Consider the following 20,069-nt stretch of genomic DNA (forward strand, 5'->3'; position numbering starts at 1 on the left):
AGAAAGGCATGTCTAAGCCATTCAAATAGAGGCAAGACAGTGACAGAGGCTGCCTCTATCTATTTAGGCCTATGAAAACCTGCATATGTTAAAAACGCGCTACCGAGTTTCATGAGTTAATACGGTATCTGTATCGCTATTGGTGTAGACTAATGCAGACTAAAAGGTTCTATCCCGGATCCCAAAGAGATTAGCTTAATGTTGAAGCTGAAACATGGCGAAGCAATAACGATAATAGTTCTCGTATAGCCAACCTTCTAGTCTTAAAGTAGACTAGAGCATAGCATTAGCGTCGCAACCGTTGGATCTTTCAAATGGGGCAGTGACATTGACATGGCATATATTCCGTAGGATTTAGTTGCGCACATTACTTGAATGAACTTTTCGTCAGTCATTAGGTGAGCGATGACTATGTCCACTAAATGTGTTAGAGGAGATTAGACTGGGACAGGTTATGCGCAACGTAAGTGCGAGGCTGAGTATTCATCTCTCTACCGAGACTAACTTGCGACACGCCGTAGCTCTGGCATTAATGGACATAGAAACGTAACACTAGAAAAACATTTTATTAGTTCCTTAAATACCACTGCGTACCACGCTCTTTCTATAGAACACGTTCTCTGCACTGAGCAATCACTTCACTATCTTCAAAATGAATAAGCTCTCTCTGAGCACTACTCTCTGGCTTCGACAGACCCAAGCATTGACAAAGAAGATTCTGCTCATCACGGTCGTTCGCCACTGGTTATCAACATTAATTCGCTGCCTCGTCATACCAATCCTCGTTCTCTCGCTGGTACTGGGAGTCCAGAGTTTCACCTCCTCGAACAACAAGTACGGCATTGGCAATCCCAAACCCGCTCCGATCCTTTCCGAAGTCATTCCCAATGGCGCGAAACTCTTCATTATACAGCCCTCTGGTGCGGGAAGCGACGTCTCCGCTGTGATCGAAGACGTGGTCAAACCGCTTGAGAAAAAAGCCAAGATAGAAATACTCAAGGACGAGCAGAAATTGATGGAGAAGTGCCCCACCGACATTAATGGAAAAACAGACTGTTATGCCGCTGTCATCTTCAACGACTCTCCCCTGAGTGATGGCGGAAATAAACAGTGGAACTACACGATGCGGTGCGGGTCCTCCAACGTTGGACCCAGCTTCGACGTCTTCCAATCGGCCAAGGCGGCGACGAACCCCTATATCCCATTGCAACTCGTTATCGACCAGGCCATCACTAATTCGTCAGCAGTCCCTGACATGTACATGTTTACTCGCACTACCCAGGAACAGGCCAAGGCAGTGCACCGCCGTGAGTTTATCGATATGGTCTTAGGAGGGCTGAATCTCGTATGCTTTGCAAGCATGCTATCCCTTGTCTACCACGTTGTTGGCACTATAGCATCAGAGCGCGAGTCAGGTATGACGCAGCTGATTGATGTTATGGGCGGAGGTGCATTTTCTGCTCGAGTGCTGAGCTATGTTATCGCATTTGATATTATATACCTACCGTCCTGGATTATACTAGGAGGAAGTAAGAAAGGCGCTTTCTTATAATGTCTGGATTGTGCTAATTCTCGCAGTCTATTCTAGTCTGCTTCTTCCGACTTCTAGTGCCGGCATAACCATCCTCTGGCAAATCCTCACCGGATGGGCTCTGACTAGCGGCTGCGTCTTCGGCGCGACATTTGCCATCAGATACTCTGCCATCCTCGCCGTTATTGCCTTGATCGGCATGGCTGCATTCTCACAGCTTCTCGACAGCCAAACAGAACCGATAACCGCGAGCGTCGCCATGGCATTCTCCATCATGTTTCCCAGCTGCAGCTACGTCTTTGTTCTGAACTCTATGGCTCGATACGAAAAGGCAGGAAAAGCGACCAACATCTACGCCATACCCCCATCTCCTGGCTTCGAGGTACAGAACGCTACCATCGGGACGCTCTGGTTGTGCTTGTGCTTGAGCATCGTTGCTTTCCCCTTGGTCACCATCGCGATCGAACGATTTGTCCATGGGACCAGCCGCCGCGGGCGCAAATTCAAGACAGGCCCTAAAGCAGCCAACACTTCATTGGCCCTCCAAGTCATCGGGGTTACAAAGACATACAAAGCCAGTATATGGAAACGAATGTGCTGCTGCTTCGGCAATCGTCGTCCCGTCATTGCCGTTAATTCGATGACCTTTTCAAGCAGTAAGCAGCAGGTCCTCTGCCTGCTAGGTATTAATGGCTCTGGAAAGACGACGACAATGGATCTCATCACCGGAAGACAGAGACTGACGAGCGGGTCAATCCAGATCAATGCTCCGGCGTCCAAGATTGGTAAGGACCTTCTCCCATCCGAACTCCCTACGGCCACTTCTGACTCTCGGCAACAGGCTTTTGTCCGCAACGAAACATACAATGGGACGAACTGACGACTCTGGAGCATGTCAGAATATGGGATATGATCAAGGGAGGCAATTCAACTCGAGGACAGTTGGAAAGGCTTGTCGAGTCGTGCGATTTAAGTCTCAAGATGCACAGCCGGGTTGGAACACTCAGTGGTGGACAGAAGCGCAAGGTTCAGTTGGCATGCATGCTTGCTGGCGGAAGCTCTGTCTGCCTCATGGACGAGGTTACAACAGGAATGGTAGGGTCCAGTCAACGCAACCTGGCTACGAGACTAGTTACTGACCAATTATAGGACCCAGTGTCACGCCGAGCCATCTGGAATATCGTCCTGGCCGAGCGCTCGAAGCGATCCATTATCCTAACGACGCACTTCCTTGACGAATGCGATGTCCTGGCCGATCAGGTTGTCCTCATCTCCCGCGGCCATGTTAAGTGCCAGGGCTCACCTGCAGAGCTGAAGAACTTGTACGGAGGGGGATACCGCGTTCACGTGCCACAGATTGACGACATTCCCCAGACGCAATTTCCAGCAGTCGTCCACCGAGGCGAAACGGTCTTCAACACACCCGACTCGGTCTCTGCTACCAGGCTCCTCTCATCCTTGGAAGCGGCAGGGCTGTCCGATGCCGTGGTCTCGGGGCCGACAATCGAACATGTCTTTCTACAAGTCGCCAATGACACTGAGGAGTTGGAGAAGACGACTTCACCCAATTTGGAAGACGACTTGACACCCCTCACTGTGGTCGATCTAACGCCGGACGGAGAACTGTCCTCAGGCACCCGAACCACCTTCACCCAGCAGCTTGTAGCTCTGACAGTAAAACGCCTTACCATTTTTCGCAGCAACTTTTGGTGGTACATCGTAGCCATGACACTCCCTCTGGCTTTCTCACCAGCCGCCACTTCACTGTTAAAGGTTACGGAAGGCATTGACACATTCCCATTCGAGCTGCCTTTATGCGTCAGCTCTGAGCCATCCATCTTTGACGAACCATGGTCAGTTGACATTGCTGCATCGGGATACACCGACGAGATCGGCTCAGGCGTCATGTCAATGCTTGTAGGCCCGCAATCGACACGTAAGAGTGTGTTTGGCGTCATCGACACATTTCCCATCGGAAAGAGGTATAATTCCAAAAACTTCGATTCCGACTTCACCTTTCAAAACGGCTTCAAAGCCTTCCAAAACCGCATGCGCGAACCGGTGAAATTTACTCCAGGCGCCATCTACTTTGGTGATGACTTAGATAAGGCCACTATTGCCTACAATCCCGAGCACGGCTATGACACACCCGTCTTGATGCAAAACCTGTATAGCCAAGCCGCCAGCGGCGTTCCCATTACAGTTCAGCTGGCTTTCTTCAGCAACTCAACGCCCGTGAGTCTCAACTAGTCCGTCTTCCAACCAGTACTAACAGTACGTCTCTTAGGCTGACGCCGGCTCCGGCCTGATTGCTGCAATAGTGAGTCTTTTCTATACTTTCTCTGCCTCAAAGCTTTACTAATCGACATAGATACTTGCCTTCCTCCACTCTCTCTACCCTGCTTTCTTCGCCCTCTACCCGACCTACGAAAAGCTGCACAAGGTTCGAGCCCTTCAGTACTCCAACAACGTCCGCCCATACCCGCTGTGGGCCTCATACATGATCTTTGACATGATTTTCGTCACCATCATTGCTTCCTTGGGAACGCTCGCCCTTTCGGCTCATGTCGAGAATTGGTACTTTGCTGGCTACATGTTCCCAGTCATGTGGCTCTATGGAATTGCGAGCATGCTGTGGAGTTATATTATGTCTCTATATGCCAAATCTGAGTTGGCGGCCTTTGGCTTGACGGTTTGTTCGATGGTTGGTACCTTCACTATCACCATGATTGGTTTCTCGGTAAGTCCCGTCTGCTCAGTGACCTCCCTGAGATTCGTCAGCTAACTAGTCAGCTCGGCGCAACCAACCCGAGTCCCAACAGCCCTACCCTTACTCTGGACGCAGTATCCTTCTCTCTCGGCCTGTTGTTCCCCATCATGAATTTGTTCCGGGCCATGGCGGTTGGCCTTAACATCTGGCTCGTTAGCTGCCGTGACTACAAGCTACTTACTAACCCAGGGGACATCCATGCCTATGGCGGACCTATTATGCTGCTTGTTATCCAGATTGTTTACTTATTCCCTCTTCTTGTCTGGCTGGATGGTCAAAAGTCTTTCTCTTGGCCGTGGCGTCGAACGAAGCAGGTTAATGCTGAAGAGTCTATCTCAAACAATGACCATGGCATTGAGATGGATAATATCGGGAACGAGGGGTCCGTCTCGGATCTGCTTCGTGTAACACAAGTGACCAAGTCATTCGGAGAGAAACTTGCGGTCCAGAAGGTATCGCTAGCGATAGGCGAGAGCTCGGTTGTTGCGCTGCTCGGCCCCAATGGCGCTGGAAAGACGACGCTTACAAACATGATGCGTGGGGAGATCGTTCCAGACAAGGGCAGAATTTATGTGCAAGGAGTTGAAGTGCAAGGGAATCTTCAAATGGCGAGGGAATCCATTGGCGGTAAGTTTCAATTATTTCTCGAGCACATCTTTCCACCGGTTACTAAACATGATGACACAGTTTGTCCACAATTCGACGCTCTCGATAAGATCACTGTTAGACAGCAACTGAATTTCTATGCCCGGATCAAGGGCATCAGCAACATAAAGCAGAACGTTGAGCTGGTCATGTCCAAGGTTGGCCTGAAACCTTATGCCTCTCGCCTTACCCATGTCCTGTCAGGCGGCAATAAGAGGAAATTGAGCCTTGCGATTGCACTACTGGGTAAGCAGTACCTTGACTTCGGTCCTTTTTGAATTTATTGTTGACAAGTACGCAGGCAACCCCAGAGTCCTGATCCTTGATGAGCCAAGCTCCGCAATGGACGCCTTTGCGAAACGAGAGATGTGGAAGATGCTCTCTTCAATTAGCTCGGGGCGCTCCGTCTTACTGGTTGTAAGTCTGTTCCGCAGTCTGCTCAACTCATCGTTCACAATACACATGCTAATTTGTTGTCATTCAGACGCATTCTATGGAAGAAGCTGATGAGCTAGCAACCCAGGTAGCTATCATGTCTAAACGCATCCTGGCCATTGGCACAAGTCAGCAACTTCGAAAGCAATACAGCAATGTATACGACGTCCATTTAGTGCTTAAAACAGCACCGGGCTCCTCACGTACAGAGATGCAAGAACTCGAGTCCTGGGTTCGCGATGTCTTTCCGCAAGCCTCTTTCGATGCCATCAATCTAGGTGGACAAGTTCGTTTTGTTATGCCGGTTGCATCAAGCTTACCCGATGATGGGAAGAGCACTGTCCTGAGGTTAATGGAGACTTTGGAGCAACACTGGACAAGCCTTGGGCTTGCACACTACACGGTTGGGATGGGAACGCTAGAGATGGCATTTTTGAGGATTATGAAGAACTGTGATGTGCCAGAGAGTTAAAAGGCTAGAAGGAAGCGTTTTTTAGTAAATTTGAGTTAATAGAGCTTTTTCACTATCTAGAATTAAGTTTATATTAGGACATCGGAAACATACTATTTGTCCTCCAACACGACGTTATATTGAATACTAATAGAACCAGTGGTTTGAAACGTAGTCAAGAAACTCGCAAATAGATACACAAGAACTTGAATCTTCTCGAGCTTAGCATTCTTATCCTCCTTGTACCCATTAGATAACGGATATTTGTTAAGCATAGTGATAGGAGATTCATCTCCTTAATATTCAACTGCCAAGTACTGCATGAGCTTCCATATAGCATCGTAGGGTATGCAACTCACTAGGCAAAATAACATCCCGGTAAGTCCGCCATAGCTTCCTAGTCAAGACCCTCATCGAACAGGACTACCTGTTATTCTCGACGAGAGTATCATCACCGTAGTAGATCTTTTTGAGGCGCATGCAGTGGGTATCACTGGTGTTAATATCAGGCCGCCACGGGTCGGTGGACTTACTAAAGCCCGCCTGATTCGCGAGGCGGCTGTCGCGCTCGACAGGGTCATAAACTGCGATGATCCCGGGGGTTATGCTTTAACGACAGTTCAGAACCTTCTATTGGCTACTACTACACCAAGTCATCGTTTGCGCGCTGTGGATTTGTTTGCGGAATGGACGGAACCACTGATTGCCGATGTTCCACGGATGGAATCAGATGGTCGAATTGCTCCTAGCACTGAGCCTGGAAATAATTATACAACCTTCTATGCCGATATGCTCGGTGAGCCGCTGTTTCAGATTAAATCTAAGTAGTAGTCGATTAGGATTTCATGGGACACTAAATCTTTGCGTCGACGCTGTTTGCGCTTATTGCGCACCTACATTATGATGATTTGGAGATCGACCCTTAACCTCCTGCTTGGCAACAGATTGAAAATAGAAATGCTCATGCAATTGATGATTTGAAAGAGCCTTCTGTGAAATATGATGTTGATAGCATTGTGTTAATACATCATGCCCTTTGATGGAAGAAGAGTGTTGCAACCTGGATAGAAAAGTCTCGTGTATCTTGCGATGTACCGGTATTATGCTATAAGACTATGATGTTGGTAGTTGTCAGTGAATAATCGAATGCACAAGAGGTTCCCAAACTTCGCTAATAAATCGTTTTTATACATATTTCTTAACAAGTTTCTTCAATAGAATAGAGTAATCCAGAAATTTCAATAGAAGGAATAGGATAGAAAGCATAGACGTATGTATTCAGTAAGCTACATAATCCACCATTGATAACTCCGTCAGGCCTCACTGTTATCATAGTTTAGCTGAGGGATCCTTGAGGTTTTCCTTTGCCCATTCATCAAGATTACCATAAACGTGTAACCACAGAGACGTGTGGTCGAGATCCTAACACGAGGCAAGTCAGCTCCTGGTTTTCAAATGTCACTGATGGAATGGAAGTTGCACTTACATGGGTTCGAGGATCAGCATCAACTTCTTTGAATGCCTTAACAGCAGCCTCACCTGCTGTAGGTGCAATTCCAACCTTCTTTGCAGCATTGATACCGATAGTAAGGTCCTTCACGCTGAGTGCTGGCGCGAATGCTCTCTTGTACTTGTTGCTAGAAGGTGCCTCAGGGACAAGACCAGGCACTGGCTGTTCAAGTCCCATTACCCAAGAATTTGCAGTTCCCTCTGTGATGCACTTGAAGAGAGCTTTCTTATCAATGCCGTATTTGAGCCCGATTGCCATCCCCTCAGTTGCTACCAAATTGTTGGCGAGAGTGATATAGTTGTGCGCAATCTTGGCAACCTGGCCCATACCAAGGCCGCCACAGAAGGCAATGGTCCTAGGTACACCCACAAGGGATAGAGTATCGTAGATACGTTTACCAACCTTGTCATCTTCAGTTGGTTCAGCATGGCCGACCATGAAAGACAAAGTTCCAGCATTAGCACCCCACATACCACCTGATACAGTAGCTTCAACAAAGCTACCAAGTCCAGCGTCAATGATTGTCTTGCCAAGCTCCTGTGTGAACTCGATCTCAATGGTGCTACAATCGATGATGAGTCGCTCAGGGTTCTTGGTAGCTGCAATGACGCCGTTCTTGGGGTCAAGATAGACTTTTCGAACATGTGGACCTGCAGGGAGGCTGGAAAGGACGACTCCAGCGCCAACCTTGTTTACAAGATCTTTTGGTGAAGAGGAGACTTCGATCTTGCCATAGCTGCCAAACTCATTGATAAGTCGTTGAATGATGCTTTGGTCGAGGTCCAGAACGTGAAGAGTTGTGGTGGCAGGGATCTTCTTGCGCAGATTGCTGGCGATGCCGTAGCCAATGATACCAAGGCCTTAATGAATTAATTACTCATCTTGTCATGGTTGATTCGAACTCGGAAAACATACCGATAACACCGAAATCTGTGGCCATTGTTGCAAAGTCTGATGAATGTCGATAGGTATATTGTTCGAGACTCAATACTTATCTAATTAAGGAAGTGACAAGAGTATTCTTCTGGAGAAGTTGAGTGATCCCAAGACAGGAGGTTGATTGTTATTTATCATGCTCTTAGACATCAATTGCAGGGAATAAGGCTCTTAGTCGCCTGCATACATCACCCCGTCTTCACCCGCTCACGTGAACATTATTTCCATCACTGCCCTCTCAAATTCTACCTTGGTCTACTTGCAGTTGTCATGGTTCGTTCATTGACTCTGATGACTTGGTCTTCATGGTGGCGGGTACGGTCCGCGATGAGTAAGCGGGACTACATCTTTCGTAGGTTGTGGGGACGGGCCGTGCCAATCTTGTCCTTTGATTGGCACAAGACTTGGACAACGTTTCTTCCATAACCAATCTTTATTTTATGACTTTCCATCCAAGGTCAACTGTTCACTCCACACACCCAGATCAAAGACTAGGCTTCGCTCGATTGTTTTCAGCTTCAAGTCTCCATCTTCTGCCAAACTTCCATTGAATAGCCAAGCTTACCATGGCAAGGCCCTGCACCGCAACGCAAACAGTAAATGCCAACCCGACACCGATAGAGTTGATCATGGGCATGGCAACACTCGTTCCTCCTGCAGCGAACAGGCATCTGGCAAGGTTGAGACTGGCGCTAGCGGCGGCGCTGCGGTCGCTGTACACGTCGACGAGATATGTCATGACCACCGACTGCGTGGAAACAGCAGTCCAACCCGTGATAAATGTCGATACAATTGGTACGGCAATGTGAACCTTGTGGTGATATTGGATCGTCCAGCCGAAGAGTAGGATCGAAACACATTGGAGGAGAGAAAATAAGGGGACGAGGCGGAGGCGTGCTGTTTCGAGTGGGAAGTCACCTTCTTGAGCTTTCTGTACATCCATGGCTTCATTGTCCCCTTTTCCATTGCCCCGTACCGACTTAGCCTCATGTCTAGCCTTGACACGGCGATAGTCCTTGTTGAGTATCTTCCCGGTAACCAATGTTCCTATCATTGATCCCACACCATTTGCAATGAAGGTCAGTCCAATCTTAGTCTCGCTGAGGCCATATTTGTCCTCAAATAGACTAGACATAGCTGTAATACTCATTTGCGAAACAGCGTAATAGATTGCGAGAAAGACGATGATGGGAGCTGCCTGCTTGCTGAATAGAATGCGGAAAGGTCCTGTGATGTCGACATGATTCTTCGCAATGGGCACCGCGGGATCTCCATTGCGATTCCATTCTGTCGTGGTGATCTTTTGATAGAGTCGTAGCGGAAATCTAGCCATGGCCTGCTTTGGTGTCCGGCTTCCATTACCAACGATAGACCTCAGTGTCTCGGGTAAGAGCAAAAATAAGCAAATCAGGAAGACGCCACTGTAGATAACCAAGAACCAAAAGATTGATCTCCAACCAAGAGACCCAGCCAGAGCGCCACCAATGATTGGTCCTACTGCCACAGGTACCAGAAGTCCTGCCTGGAAGACACCCATGAACCCACCTCGGTCGTCTCGAGTCGTGATATCTCCAATGACACCTGAACCGATAGCGATCGTACTAGCACTGCCAGTGCTCTGGATGCATCTCATAACAACCATAGTCGCGTAGTTCTTAGCCACTGCCAAACCGATACATGCTCCGAGGAAGACGATAAAGGTAAGCATGTATGCCACGCGGCGGCCTTTGACATCTGATATCGGGCCCCATAGACTGGGAGCTAGTCCTTGGAAGATGAGGTAAGAAGTAACCGTGAGATTGATCAATTCGATCGAGACGTCGAGGTCATGAGCGATAGTAGGGAGGGAGGGAAAGTAGATGTTGGAAGCAAACCCTGAGACTGTGCCAGTGTCAGCGAGAGTGACTCAAACGGCGAAAGGGATGGTAACTTACATGTCGCGGCGACAGAGACAAGAGTAACAATAAAGGCTGTTTGGCGTCTGTCGAAGATACTATACGGCTCTTCAGAAGTGGATGGTGGGGAGTCTACAGGAGACTCAGTTGCCTCTGACAATTCGTCAGGCTTCGGGGTGGATAACATGGTCGGGTCTTGGTGGGCATTATTTGCCTGCGGGTTTTGGCTTGGTCCAGCTTTCATTTTGTTTTGCGATAGTGATTGTAGAAATACTGTCATGTAAAAAGATAAAGATAGATGGTTCTTTTTATACTATAATTTGATGGGGGTCTTCTCAAAGTCTAATTAATGCGATGAGGGCAGTTTGTCACGAAATATAGGGCTCCAAGAGCAACCTTATTCTCACATGTTTGAGCAAATGTGACGTAGCGTCAGGGTTTATTAGCGGAGTTCGGAGTTGAGCAAGCACATAATAAAGTAGCTTGTCGCTCAACTCCGAGGTCCGGCGACTAATAACCACCAAAGCTACGGATCATTGTCTCATAGCCTGTGGAATAATTCCATCATCATTTCAATGGCTTGACTTATTCATTTATTCTTTTTATTAATACGGGATTTCCTACGTTACTTATATTTACGTTTGTCTTCAATCCCAAAATGGTTTCGCAATTAGTTGCTCAAGCTTTGAGTTTTGGGGATAACTATGTTGTCCTGAATCTTGACTGATGGCTCTGTGCCACTGAGAATACACCTCAAGGACAGTTATTCATTCAATACTACACTCGGTGGAATGATGCTGTCCACGCACATCAACCTCAGCCAAGCACCATCTTCACCAGTCGTTGTTTCTCAAACATTTCACAGACAGAGCTACACCCTGATAACAGGAAGCCTTTTGCAGAAATCGTCCGTGGCTTTCACATGTTCGAAAAAGGCTTTCCAGGAGTACAAATTGATTCCCGTTTTACTGTCGGTGAGGCGGATATCGTCCTGTCCAAGACTCGATGGTACGCGGGTGCTGGCAACGTTTTAGAACAGATCCTAAAATCACGGAACTTGATACCGTTATCATTGTATGTTGTCCGTCTTCTGATACAACAATTCATTCACTGTAACACAATTGCTCGCAGTCTGGATTGACCCTCTCCGGTGTTGTTATGAGCACCATTTACCACTTGACGGACCTCGACTATGAGATCTATGTTATCTCGGACAATGTGATGGAATTACCAGTGACCGACATAGATCGGTTCTCTGACGTTTTGCTAGGCAGTCTGTTCGGAAAAATGAATGTGCAAGTTATGACCCTTCATGAGGCCCTTGAGGCGTTGATCCAGTCTTAGATCGGTTGATGAGTTTATTTAAAGTCCTTTTAGGATAATGTAGATAAATGACCGGCAATATAAAGAAATAGAAATTGACAAATCTTGGATTGTCTTCAAGCGAGTCTTGATGTGTAAAGACCTCTATCAGAAGTTAAGCATCGCCGATTTTTAATGAATAGTAGCTGCAATTTGGCTATGATTTACCAAATGCACATTACGGATTACGCGAGTAGACGCGACACGAATTTCCCGAACCTGGATCAAACGATAGGGGGGGATCCATGCAAGCTCTGAAGTGTTCCGATTGGTCCGGGATACTGCTCTAGTGTCGGGCTATCATTCTTCCGTCAGTCCCTCAATGTATCCTTCTTTGTACCAAGACTTTTGGAGTGATTGTTCATTCCTATCTCAACTCCTCCAGTTTAGCAGACAGCTCATGCCACCCACAAGATCATCAAGATACTCAACTTCTCGGCAAAAAGCTTGCCAGTCCTGTTCTTCTGCAAAAGCAAAATGTGATCGAAGGCCGGGAACGTGCAGGCGATGCGCACTCCGTGGTCTGAACTGTAACTACCCGGTAGCAAAGCCTGCCAGAGATGAACATGATACAAGCTTATTTGATGAGACACAAATGGACTATTCTAATCTGACACCCGACATAACTATCGATAGTGTTCAAGATTCACTTCTAAGAGAACGGACACAAAGCTCAACTCTTTCTTCTATAGAGATCATGACTGAGAGTACTCCTATCAGCTCATTTTCAGCCGCCGTACAAACGCTACTATCGAGTAGCACCAGACTAAACAGTCGTGGAAAAGAAACAGAACTTCTGGATTTTTCAAATCTCGCGCTTGTGTGTCCAATCAATAGCGACGACATCAAAAATCGCTGGTTAAACTCATATGTGCCCTTGCCCGGACAAACCGTTAAGGAATACTCCCCCAACATAATGAGTTTTGTCTACCGCATCCTCAAATCGTACGCATCCATGATGGTTCGAGGCCGCGGCATACCTCCGTTCATCCACTCGTCTCAAATCACCACAGAATTGATAACTCCACCTCTTTCAACATGTATGAGCCTTGTTCGGATATGCGAACAGTCCCTTCCAGGCAGCCAAGAAGTTGCCGCTGATGTCATACAACGCGAAATGAACAACCTCTACGACAAACACGCGACATACGACGACGCTAGTCTACTTGCAGCGTTCCAAGCACATCTGATATACTCAATGGTTCTGTTCTTCTATCTTACGCCCGGTGGTCCGGTTCCCTTCCTACGACAGGCTGTGATCAAGCTTCAAGAGATCGCTTGCGTCTGTTCGCGTCGAGGTCTCATGTCTGTCTCGGAGCAGCAAGGGATCCGTCCAAAGTGGGAAGACTGGATTGTAGCAGAAGCAAAACGACGGACGTTGTTCACCATGTACTTTTTCGACAATGTGCTGTCCGCTCAGGATGGGTTTTCAATCTATCTGGGGACTGAGTTGAAAGGCTTACCAGCACCGTCAAGTAAGGCGTTGTGGCAGTCAAGTGTCCGACAGGAGTGGGAAAAGATGTACAACATTCATCTGGCGGACTGGGTTGACAGTATATTTCGAATTGATGAACTATGGCCTATTCCCGATGATCTTGATGAGGATGGGGTTGTCGAAAGGCGCAAGAGAGTGGACAGATGGTTGGAAGCAGTAGATGAATATGGATCGATACTTTATGCAGTGACAAGCTGCACTCATGGGGGATAGTTATGTAATCAATACGTGGGGCATCCTCAAGAGGCTGTTGCCTGATTTCATCTCTTTAGACCACATATCGCTTGCGGGGCCTTTCCTTTTTTGCTCTTCGCTTTCAAGCCTCCATCTCTCAATCTCCTCTACCATATATTTGGCCACGAGACAAAATGGCACCTCGCACTCCTACCATCGCGGAAATACGAGCATCCACCCAAGTTCTCAGCCCCCCTGATGCATCAGCCAAAGTTGTGAAAGTGGGCACTTTTGCAATCAAGTTTGGCCACACTGTCTCCCTCCAAGAAGCCGATGCCCTCCGATTCGTATCTACCAACAGCAGGGTTCCTGTACCAGAACTCTTTGAGACAATAGTAGAGCCAGAGACCGGGGTTACCTTTATCATCATGGAGTATATCGATGGCAAAACCTTAGGAGATCTCTGGCCGTCACTTGAAGCATCTGACAAGCTCGAAATTACCAACCAACTCCGTGCTGCCTTACAGGAGTTGCGCAGCCTTGAGACACAGTCACCCTCTTATTTCGGCTCTGTCGATCGACAGCCACTTCTCGATGGAATCTTCTGGACCCCAGGTCAGGACCCATCTACATCAGGTCCTTTCAACACAGAAGAGGAACTTAATCAAGGTATACTCAAGCGGCTAGCGGAATATGAGCCTCAGGCACATCTTACACTACTACGGACACTTATGAATGCAACACTATGCAACCATCAAGTCAAATTCACACACGGGGATCTACAACCCAAAAATATTCTTGCTAAGAGGACTGGGTCAGATGGGTCACAAAGACAAAAATATGAGGTCATAATCATAGACTGGGAGATCTCAGGATGGTATCCAGAGTACTGGGAATTCTGTAACGCTACGGTCGCAGGTAAATTTCGACCAGAGTGGCTAGATGTAGTGCAGGACATCATGCACGTCTATACATCAGAGTACCTAATGCTCTATAAAATCCGCAGCCTTCTTTTCTATTGAAGAGGATGCGTACCTCTTGGTACTAGGTTCAAAGGGACGGACAGTTCTGTGGGACTTGGGCAGATCGAACCTCCACCACAATGACCGTATGTATCAGTGGTGTTGGGCTAACTTTGTATTGCAAATGTAGCGTATCCTACGAAGTCCAATAAAACGAAGTGTTATCTGTCGTAATGAAAGTCCGTGTACCCTACATCATGATCTAATCTGCCACTAATAAGGTGGCACCGAGATCACCGATCCAACCCCAGACACTACACTGCTGATTATAAATTTACAGATGAAAATCCAAACATCAATTTAGTAATTTCAGCCCACCGAGATTCAAAGTCTTCATTTCACTCTGGAGATACTCGATCGCGAGACGCAATGTTTCTTTACCCCCATAGCAAGCACCACTCTCAACATGCTGTACCAAACCGCTCACAGTCGAGAAGCTTTTTGGAGGTTTCCTTGCGTGGTTGCCCTTCGTCAGGGTCAATGGACAATGGAACGATATCTCATTCGGTATACCCCGACCCACAGTTAGGGGCATCTTGGAATGAACGTTTGACGATAAGTGTTGTCTCAGGGCCCCAGGACCGTACGTACGGGTACATCTGGGTGGGCAAAGGGGACATTGTGTAAACTCACTTGCAACACCCAGTCGCTGGTTAATTGCTTCAGTGAGGCCTGATATATCCGAAATACTTGAATTCGGACTTCGCATTGGCGATGGATAGGGTTCAAAGAATTCCGTAGACGTAGGAGTCAGCAGTGGACTGCTTGTCGACGATGTCGAAGTCTCAGACACGTCATCGTCCAATAGTCGTATGCTAGATCCTTGGGTTGTGATGATCCCTCTTACGTCGTTCTTGATAATGGCTGCATTTAACTGTGCCTTTCCTATCTTTGATGGACAAGTTCCACTTTCCAAGTGATGCAGCTGCGCCGACGGGCAATCAAATCTTTTATTACATTTACCACTCGCTAGACATTTGATGTGGCATAATGGCTTGTGTCGAATCGAGGCCTTGTGCTGTTTCAGTGCAGCCTTGCTGTGGAAGGTCTTTCCGCACATGTTGCATCCTGAACGCTTTTGGAATACTCTGTGTGGGTGTGCTGGGCTGTTCTCAAGATGCTGGTAAAGACTTTCTTCTGTATTGAAGTCACGGTTGCAGTCACAACAGCGAAACTGATTTGGGAGGGACGGCATTTTCAGAAAGAAGCGTTAGATAGCATAGGTCATTTAAGACAACAAAGGAGCAGAACATCAATAACAAGGAGGAGAGATCAATGGGAAATATTTGTATTCACAGGTTAGAGAGGGGGAAGACAAAGTCATGACGCTGGTATGACACGTTAAGTAGCATACGATACTTTTAGTTTATCTGTTGCTTTGCACCTACCGTGTAATATAACTAGCTTCTACTGTAGGGTGCAAGTCATGCACATACTAAAACTGGGAAGGTTTAGACACCAAATCTCAATAGAGACAGAATTAGTACAGTAGGAGCTAGTGTTACAGCCAAAGTTTATCTTTCAGCTGTGACGTATATGCACCACAAAAACTAAACCTCGCGTCATCACCAACCACACCAGGACCGAATGTTCATTTTCAGCCCTCGGTCAAAACAGTCAATTACGGTCAAACCAACAACGTTCAACAACTAGCCACTTACGGCCATTCAGGGATACGTACCGTGAGCCGCCAGTTACATCCGCGTCAACTCGCGATATCGAATCACGAATCACGACGATAACCCTCCAACTGCTCAAATCTCGTATGCCTAAACGTGTAGGCGGCCAAAATAAATACGTCATACACGCGTTAACCCGTTCAGGTCATTTAGATGGCATAAAGTCAAAACGCTTCAACAAGAAAAAAGCAAAATCAACAAATGAAATAGCTCGATCACCACTGCTGAAAAAACAGAAGTTTAAGAAGCTATAAACCGTATACGAGATACTTTCAGATCCTGAACAACGCAATCGTTACTTAGCTTCTGGACGCTTTAAAAGTAGATGAAGAAGAGAAACGATGTTATCTCAACTTAATCTTTGTCGACCAGAGGGCAGCGCAACTTGAACGACGAAGGTCGTATCTAAGAAACTTCATCAAGACTTAGTGATTCTGTTGAAGATTTCGGCTTTCAGCCCTACGATACTACATAAACGATGCTGATAGCAAACCACAAGTAGAAGGTCTGTGCAGGATAATCGAAGATGCTATTGGTCTAGAGTCCGGAGAGACATCAATAACTTACGCAAAAGATTCAATGACCGAGATTGATTACTTGGAAGTGGGTAGGGCACATAGGCGAATAACTACTCTCCGTTGATGGTTATTATTACAGCCTGATACTTAGGCAAGAGAATCTGGAAGACAGATGGAGGATAGTTGGACTCATAAATATCAGCAGGGAAGAAGATTAGTGCCAGTTGCGTAAAAATAGAAAACGGGAAGTCTTTCAAATCGTATGGAAAGGGTACTTCAAAATGCAAAGAGGTCATATTAATGAATCATGTTTCTTGTTTGGATAGTTACAGTTTGTTCTCATATATAAGGCAGAATTAGTCAAGTACCTGATAGGCCGCCCGGACACTTCATAGCGACCCTTTTCAACTTGAGTCAAAGACCCAATTCGAGGGAAGGTAGGTTTATAAAGCTCCAAGACAATAACAGCCATCTTTTGATGTAGCTTCCGAAGTGTGACCTCTTCAATACCTGGGTTCAGCACTGGGGTCTCCTCTGGGTCTTGATTGGGAATTGCGAAAGCATCCGACATGTCCCGAACACTTTTTATGTGTTGTAGGACTAAAGCAGGTCCAACATCTGATGATGAAGTATGGTAAAAGAGGATTGGAACCGGGATAATGGTATTATCGGCAAGATATGCCATGGCTGCCGCCTCGTAGAGGGTCTTCTCTTCTGGAAACTGGACAAGATCTGGGCAAGGTAGCCAAACAATAACATCGGAAGAATCTTGTTCAAACTTAATTCGATAGAGAACATTGAAACCACCAAAGAATATTGGTGACACAAGTGATGCCGATGTCTTCCCTAGAGCTTTCTCGGCCAAAGCCTCGACCTGGCGACAGGTAGATTTGAGTCTGAGCTTTTTCTGAGATTCTTCCCAATCTTTGTCATTCTTATCCCACGCCACATCATCGAAACTCTCTCTGGCTTTTGGCATTTTGGCAGCTGCAAAGAAATTGCTGTCAAACATTGAGAGACGTCAGGACGGCAAGCCAAGGAACAGATAGTTTCACAGAGTGTTCAGTGGCGGGGATCCTTGAGCTTTTATGGCCTGAGGCAGAACATACGAGGGTTCTGATCAATACCTGGTTCATGGCTGTTGGTTATTGGGTGTTAATTGTTACCTACATAAGTGAATAAACAATTCTCAATTCTGGTTAGTTTTCGGATCTTGATCTCAGGGAACTCGAGCAAGTAGCAAAGAATTCGAGCTGGTGACGAACTTCACGCGGCGCGAGATCGTATTAGAAGATATGTTCTAATGAAGGCCGAGTACTATAAACAATACATCGAAGTTGCGTGCAGATTGAAATACGCAAGTCAGGCACTACAATCGTAAACGGACTCGTTTAAGCGCTGACTGCTATGCGGATGGAAGCAAGATGCAACTTTTGGTAGAGAGTAGCTGGTCTGACATGTAAGCTGGAATGGTCTCCTTATCTCTTCATATTACCACACATAACAAGTTGACAACCAATTAACCAGAAACAACAACAATTCAATAATCTAATCATAAGGCCGATCCTATTTGGTCCGATTTGGGTAATGTGATGACAAGATTAACTTGATATGGACTAGAGCTGACATCAGGATTCTGTTCTTTGACTGATGGTATGGCACGGGCCATTTTATTTTACTTGCAATGCTTACTCTTTAATCTTCCAAGTATTATAAATTCTACACAAAACTGCACAGAAACTCGGCTCTTTACTGCTGCATGTCCGGCAATGGAGATGGAAAAGATTCCCGTTTCTTGGAGCGATCAGCCAAATCCAATACCAAACCTCCGTACACGAACCTTCTTTATCACCGACCATCCACTTGACGAAGAAGTACTAAAGGATGGGCTTGAAAGTTTAATCAAAAACCATTGGCAAAAGCTGGGTGCTGGTTTGGTCTTATCCGAAAAACAAGGATTGGAGTATCACCTCCCGCACGTATTCTCAGATGGTTATGAGATTTTCAGATGGTCGTCAGTCAGTGCTGGGTATTCCTACGGCGAAACACACGAAATGTCGAAGATCGTGCATCCTGGGGATAGTATCACGTTCCTGCCAGCTATGGATAGGATTGATAAGCTGGCTCGGCCTCAAGACTGGCCTTTTGAAAGCAAAGATGATCCGCCCAACTCCCCATTATTGTTTATCCATTTGACCAAGTTCAGCGATGGAGCAATCTTGGCGATCAGTGTTCCTCTCGTCCTTGCTGACCAGGGCGGAGTGGCCAATATCGTCAAGGCTTGGTTGTCCGTCATCGATGGTAAAACACCGCCAGAGATGGTGGGGCTCAAGGAGGATGTTTTGGGAAGCGAAAGACTCTCCAACGTCAAAGTTGAGCAGAAAGACAGAATTGGGAGAATGCGTATTCGCAGTAAGAAGGATCAAGCTTTGGTAGTAGGGAGGATTCTTCTCGATATGGCGAAGGAGAAGAAGGAAAAGTCTCATGTTATTTTCCTCCCTCTACGGGTGGTGAGCAATTTGAGAGAGAAAGTGAAGAAGTCGCTGGAGGGTAAACACATTCCAGCGGATGAGATCAGTAACGGTGACATTATCACGGCGATTTTTACAAAGGTACGTTTCCACCCATGATCAGCAACTATATGCTAATTAGAAGCAGCTTGCCAGAAGGAGTCTCAAGTCCGAATACACCGTATCTTTATCTTCAACAATTAACTGTAAGTTCAAAATCATATTTCCATGGGCATCAGCTAACAAGCCAAGTGCGAGATCGTATCCCAGAACTCAAGGGCGAAAAAGGCGAGGGATTCATCCATAATGCGGTACACTACGCAACAGCCAACTTTGCAGTCAACCCTTCAACCCCACTAAGTGAAATCGCGCTACAGAGCAGGATAGCTGTCAATAAGGCATTAGGACAAGAAGACATCCAAGCTGGAGTAAAGACTCTCCCAGAAGTTGCCAAGTCTGGACAGCTGATGCTCATATGTGAACCTCATCATAAGCTTTACAGCTCTTCAAACTGAAGTGGTGCATGGCAGGGAATTGACCTTTCAAAAGCGGCGCCCGAGTCTTATGACAAGACGAGCTATAGGAAGGAGATGGTAGTGCTTGGAGAGAGCAAGTCACGAAACGCTCTTGGAAGATGTACGCTTACAGTAATGTTGATGAGACACAAAGCTAACTGTGCGATAGATCGTGTGGTAATTATGTGTAGGACTAGTGAAGGCTTCTCGTGTGACTTTGCTGCTCCGATCAAAACGATGGCTATGATCAATGAGTTCATTAGGAGAGATCCTACGTTGAAGAGCATGTTGGAGAAAGCAGATGCTGAGAAGAAGCCATGAGTATCTATTATAATGGCATTACTTAGATTTCTAGTCTTCTCTATTGCTTACCTACACTAGTAAAACAATACTGCTGGTAGCATCAAAGCGTGATTATAGAACAGAATGCTTGGGTGCTACCCTAGATGATAATGCGAACATTCTCTATAACATGTTGGGATCATCGCTGTAACGACCAGCTATGGCACTGAAATCCAACATCAATTGAACACTTGAAAATTCTTGTTTTTTTACTTCGAGGAGGTACCTACGAGTCGAATGATGTCTTCATCAGAAGTAGTGGCCTCGTGTCTTGCGATC

General features: G+C 46.6%; 7 protein-coding genes across 7 annotated transcripts; 4 read left to right on the top strand and 3 right to left on the bottom strand.

The window, feature by feature from the left end:
- Positions 1 to 652: 652 nt before the first annotated feature.
- On the top strand, positions 653 to 5,853 carry FSST1_010263 (uncharacterized protein; the record flags this gene model as incomplete). The annotated part of the gene is made up of 11 exons (XM_083233277.1): positions 653 to 1,307; positions 1,398 to 1,529; positions 1,579 to 2,316; positions 2,373 to 2,626; positions 2,681 to 3,766; positions 3,819 to 3,851; positions 3,903 to 4,271; positions 4,325 to 4,928; positions 4,989 to 5,192; positions 5,248 to 5,363; positions 5,431 to 5,853. 11 exons carry the CDS (start codon positions 653 to 655, stop codon positions 5,851 to 5,853), a joined length of 4,614 nt encoding a protein of 1,537 aa, XP_083079959.1.
- Positions 5,854 to 7,161: 1,308 nt separating this feature from the next.
- Positions 7,162 to 8,282, bottom strand: FSST1_010264 (NAD binding domain of 6-phosphogluconate dehydrogenase-domain-containing protein; the record flags this gene model as incomplete). The annotated part of the gene is made up of 3 exons (XM_083233278.1): positions 7,162 to 7,254; positions 7,319 to 8,202; positions 8,258 to 8,282. 3 exons carry the CDS (start codon positions 8,280 to 8,282, stop codon positions 7,162 to 7,164), a joined length of 1,002 nt encoding a protein of 333 aa, XP_083079960.1.
- A 480-nt stretch (positions 8,283 to 8,762) lies between these two features.
- On the bottom strand, positions 8,763 to 10,417 carry FSST1_010265 (major facilitator superfamily domain-containing protein; the record flags this gene model as incomplete). Its single annotated transcript, XM_083223726.1, has 2 exons — positions 8,763 to 10,159; positions 10,213 to 10,417. 2 exons carry the CDS (start codon positions 10,415 to 10,417, stop codon positions 8,763 to 8,765), a joined length of 1,602 nt encoding a protein of 533 aa, XP_083079961.1.
- A 1,713-nt stretch (positions 10,418 to 12,130) lies between these two features.
- FSST1_010266 (uncharacterized protein) lies at positions 12,131 to 13,243 on the top strand (the record flags this gene model as incomplete). Its single annotated transcript, XM_083233279.1, has 1 exon — positions 12,131 to 13,243. The coding sequence occupies one exon, from the start codon at positions 12,131 to 12,133 to the stop codon at positions 13,241 to 13,243; it is 1,113 nt and encodes a 370-aa protein (XP_083079962.1).
- Positions 13,244 to 13,398: 155 nt separating this feature from the next.
- Positions 13,399 to 14,226, top strand: FSST1_010267 (uncharacterized protein; the record flags this gene model as incomplete). The annotated part of the gene is made up of 1 exon (XM_083233280.1): positions 13,399 to 14,226. One exon carries the CDS (start codon positions 13,399 to 13,401, stop codon positions 14,224 to 14,226), a length of 828 nt encoding a protein of 275 aa, XP_083079963.1.
- Positions 14,227 to 16,715: 2,489 nt separating this feature from the next.
- On the bottom strand, positions 16,716 to 17,402 carry FSST1_010268 (uncharacterized protein; the record flags this gene model as incomplete). Its single annotated transcript, XM_083233281.1, has 1 exon — positions 16,716 to 17,402. The coding sequence occupies one exon, from the start codon at positions 17,400 to 17,402 to the stop codon at positions 16,716 to 16,718; it is 687 nt and encodes a 228-aa protein (XP_083079964.1).
- A 790-nt stretch (positions 17,403 to 18,192) lies between these two features.
- FSST1_010269 (uncharacterized protein) lies at positions 18,193 to 19,769 on the top strand (the record flags this gene model as incomplete). The annotated part of the gene is made up of 5 exons (XM_083233282.1): positions 18,193 to 19,035; positions 19,082 to 19,139; positions 19,186 to 19,410; positions 19,483 to 19,569; positions 19,618 to 19,769. 5 exons carry the CDS (start codon positions 18,193 to 18,195, stop codon positions 19,767 to 19,769), a joined length of 1,365 nt encoding a protein of 454 aa, XP_083079965.1.
- Between the last annotated feature and the right edge of the window lie 300 nt (positions 19,770 to 20,069).

The sequence above is a fragment of the Fusarium sambucinum genome, chromosome III (genome assembly GCF_050947815.1).
Source record: "Fusarium sambucinum isolate potato_lamoka chromosome III, whole genome shotgun sequence".
Classification (NCBI taxonomy): Eukaryota; Fungi; Ascomycota; class Sordariomycetes; order Hypocreales; family Nectriaceae; genus Fusarium; species Fusarium sambucinum.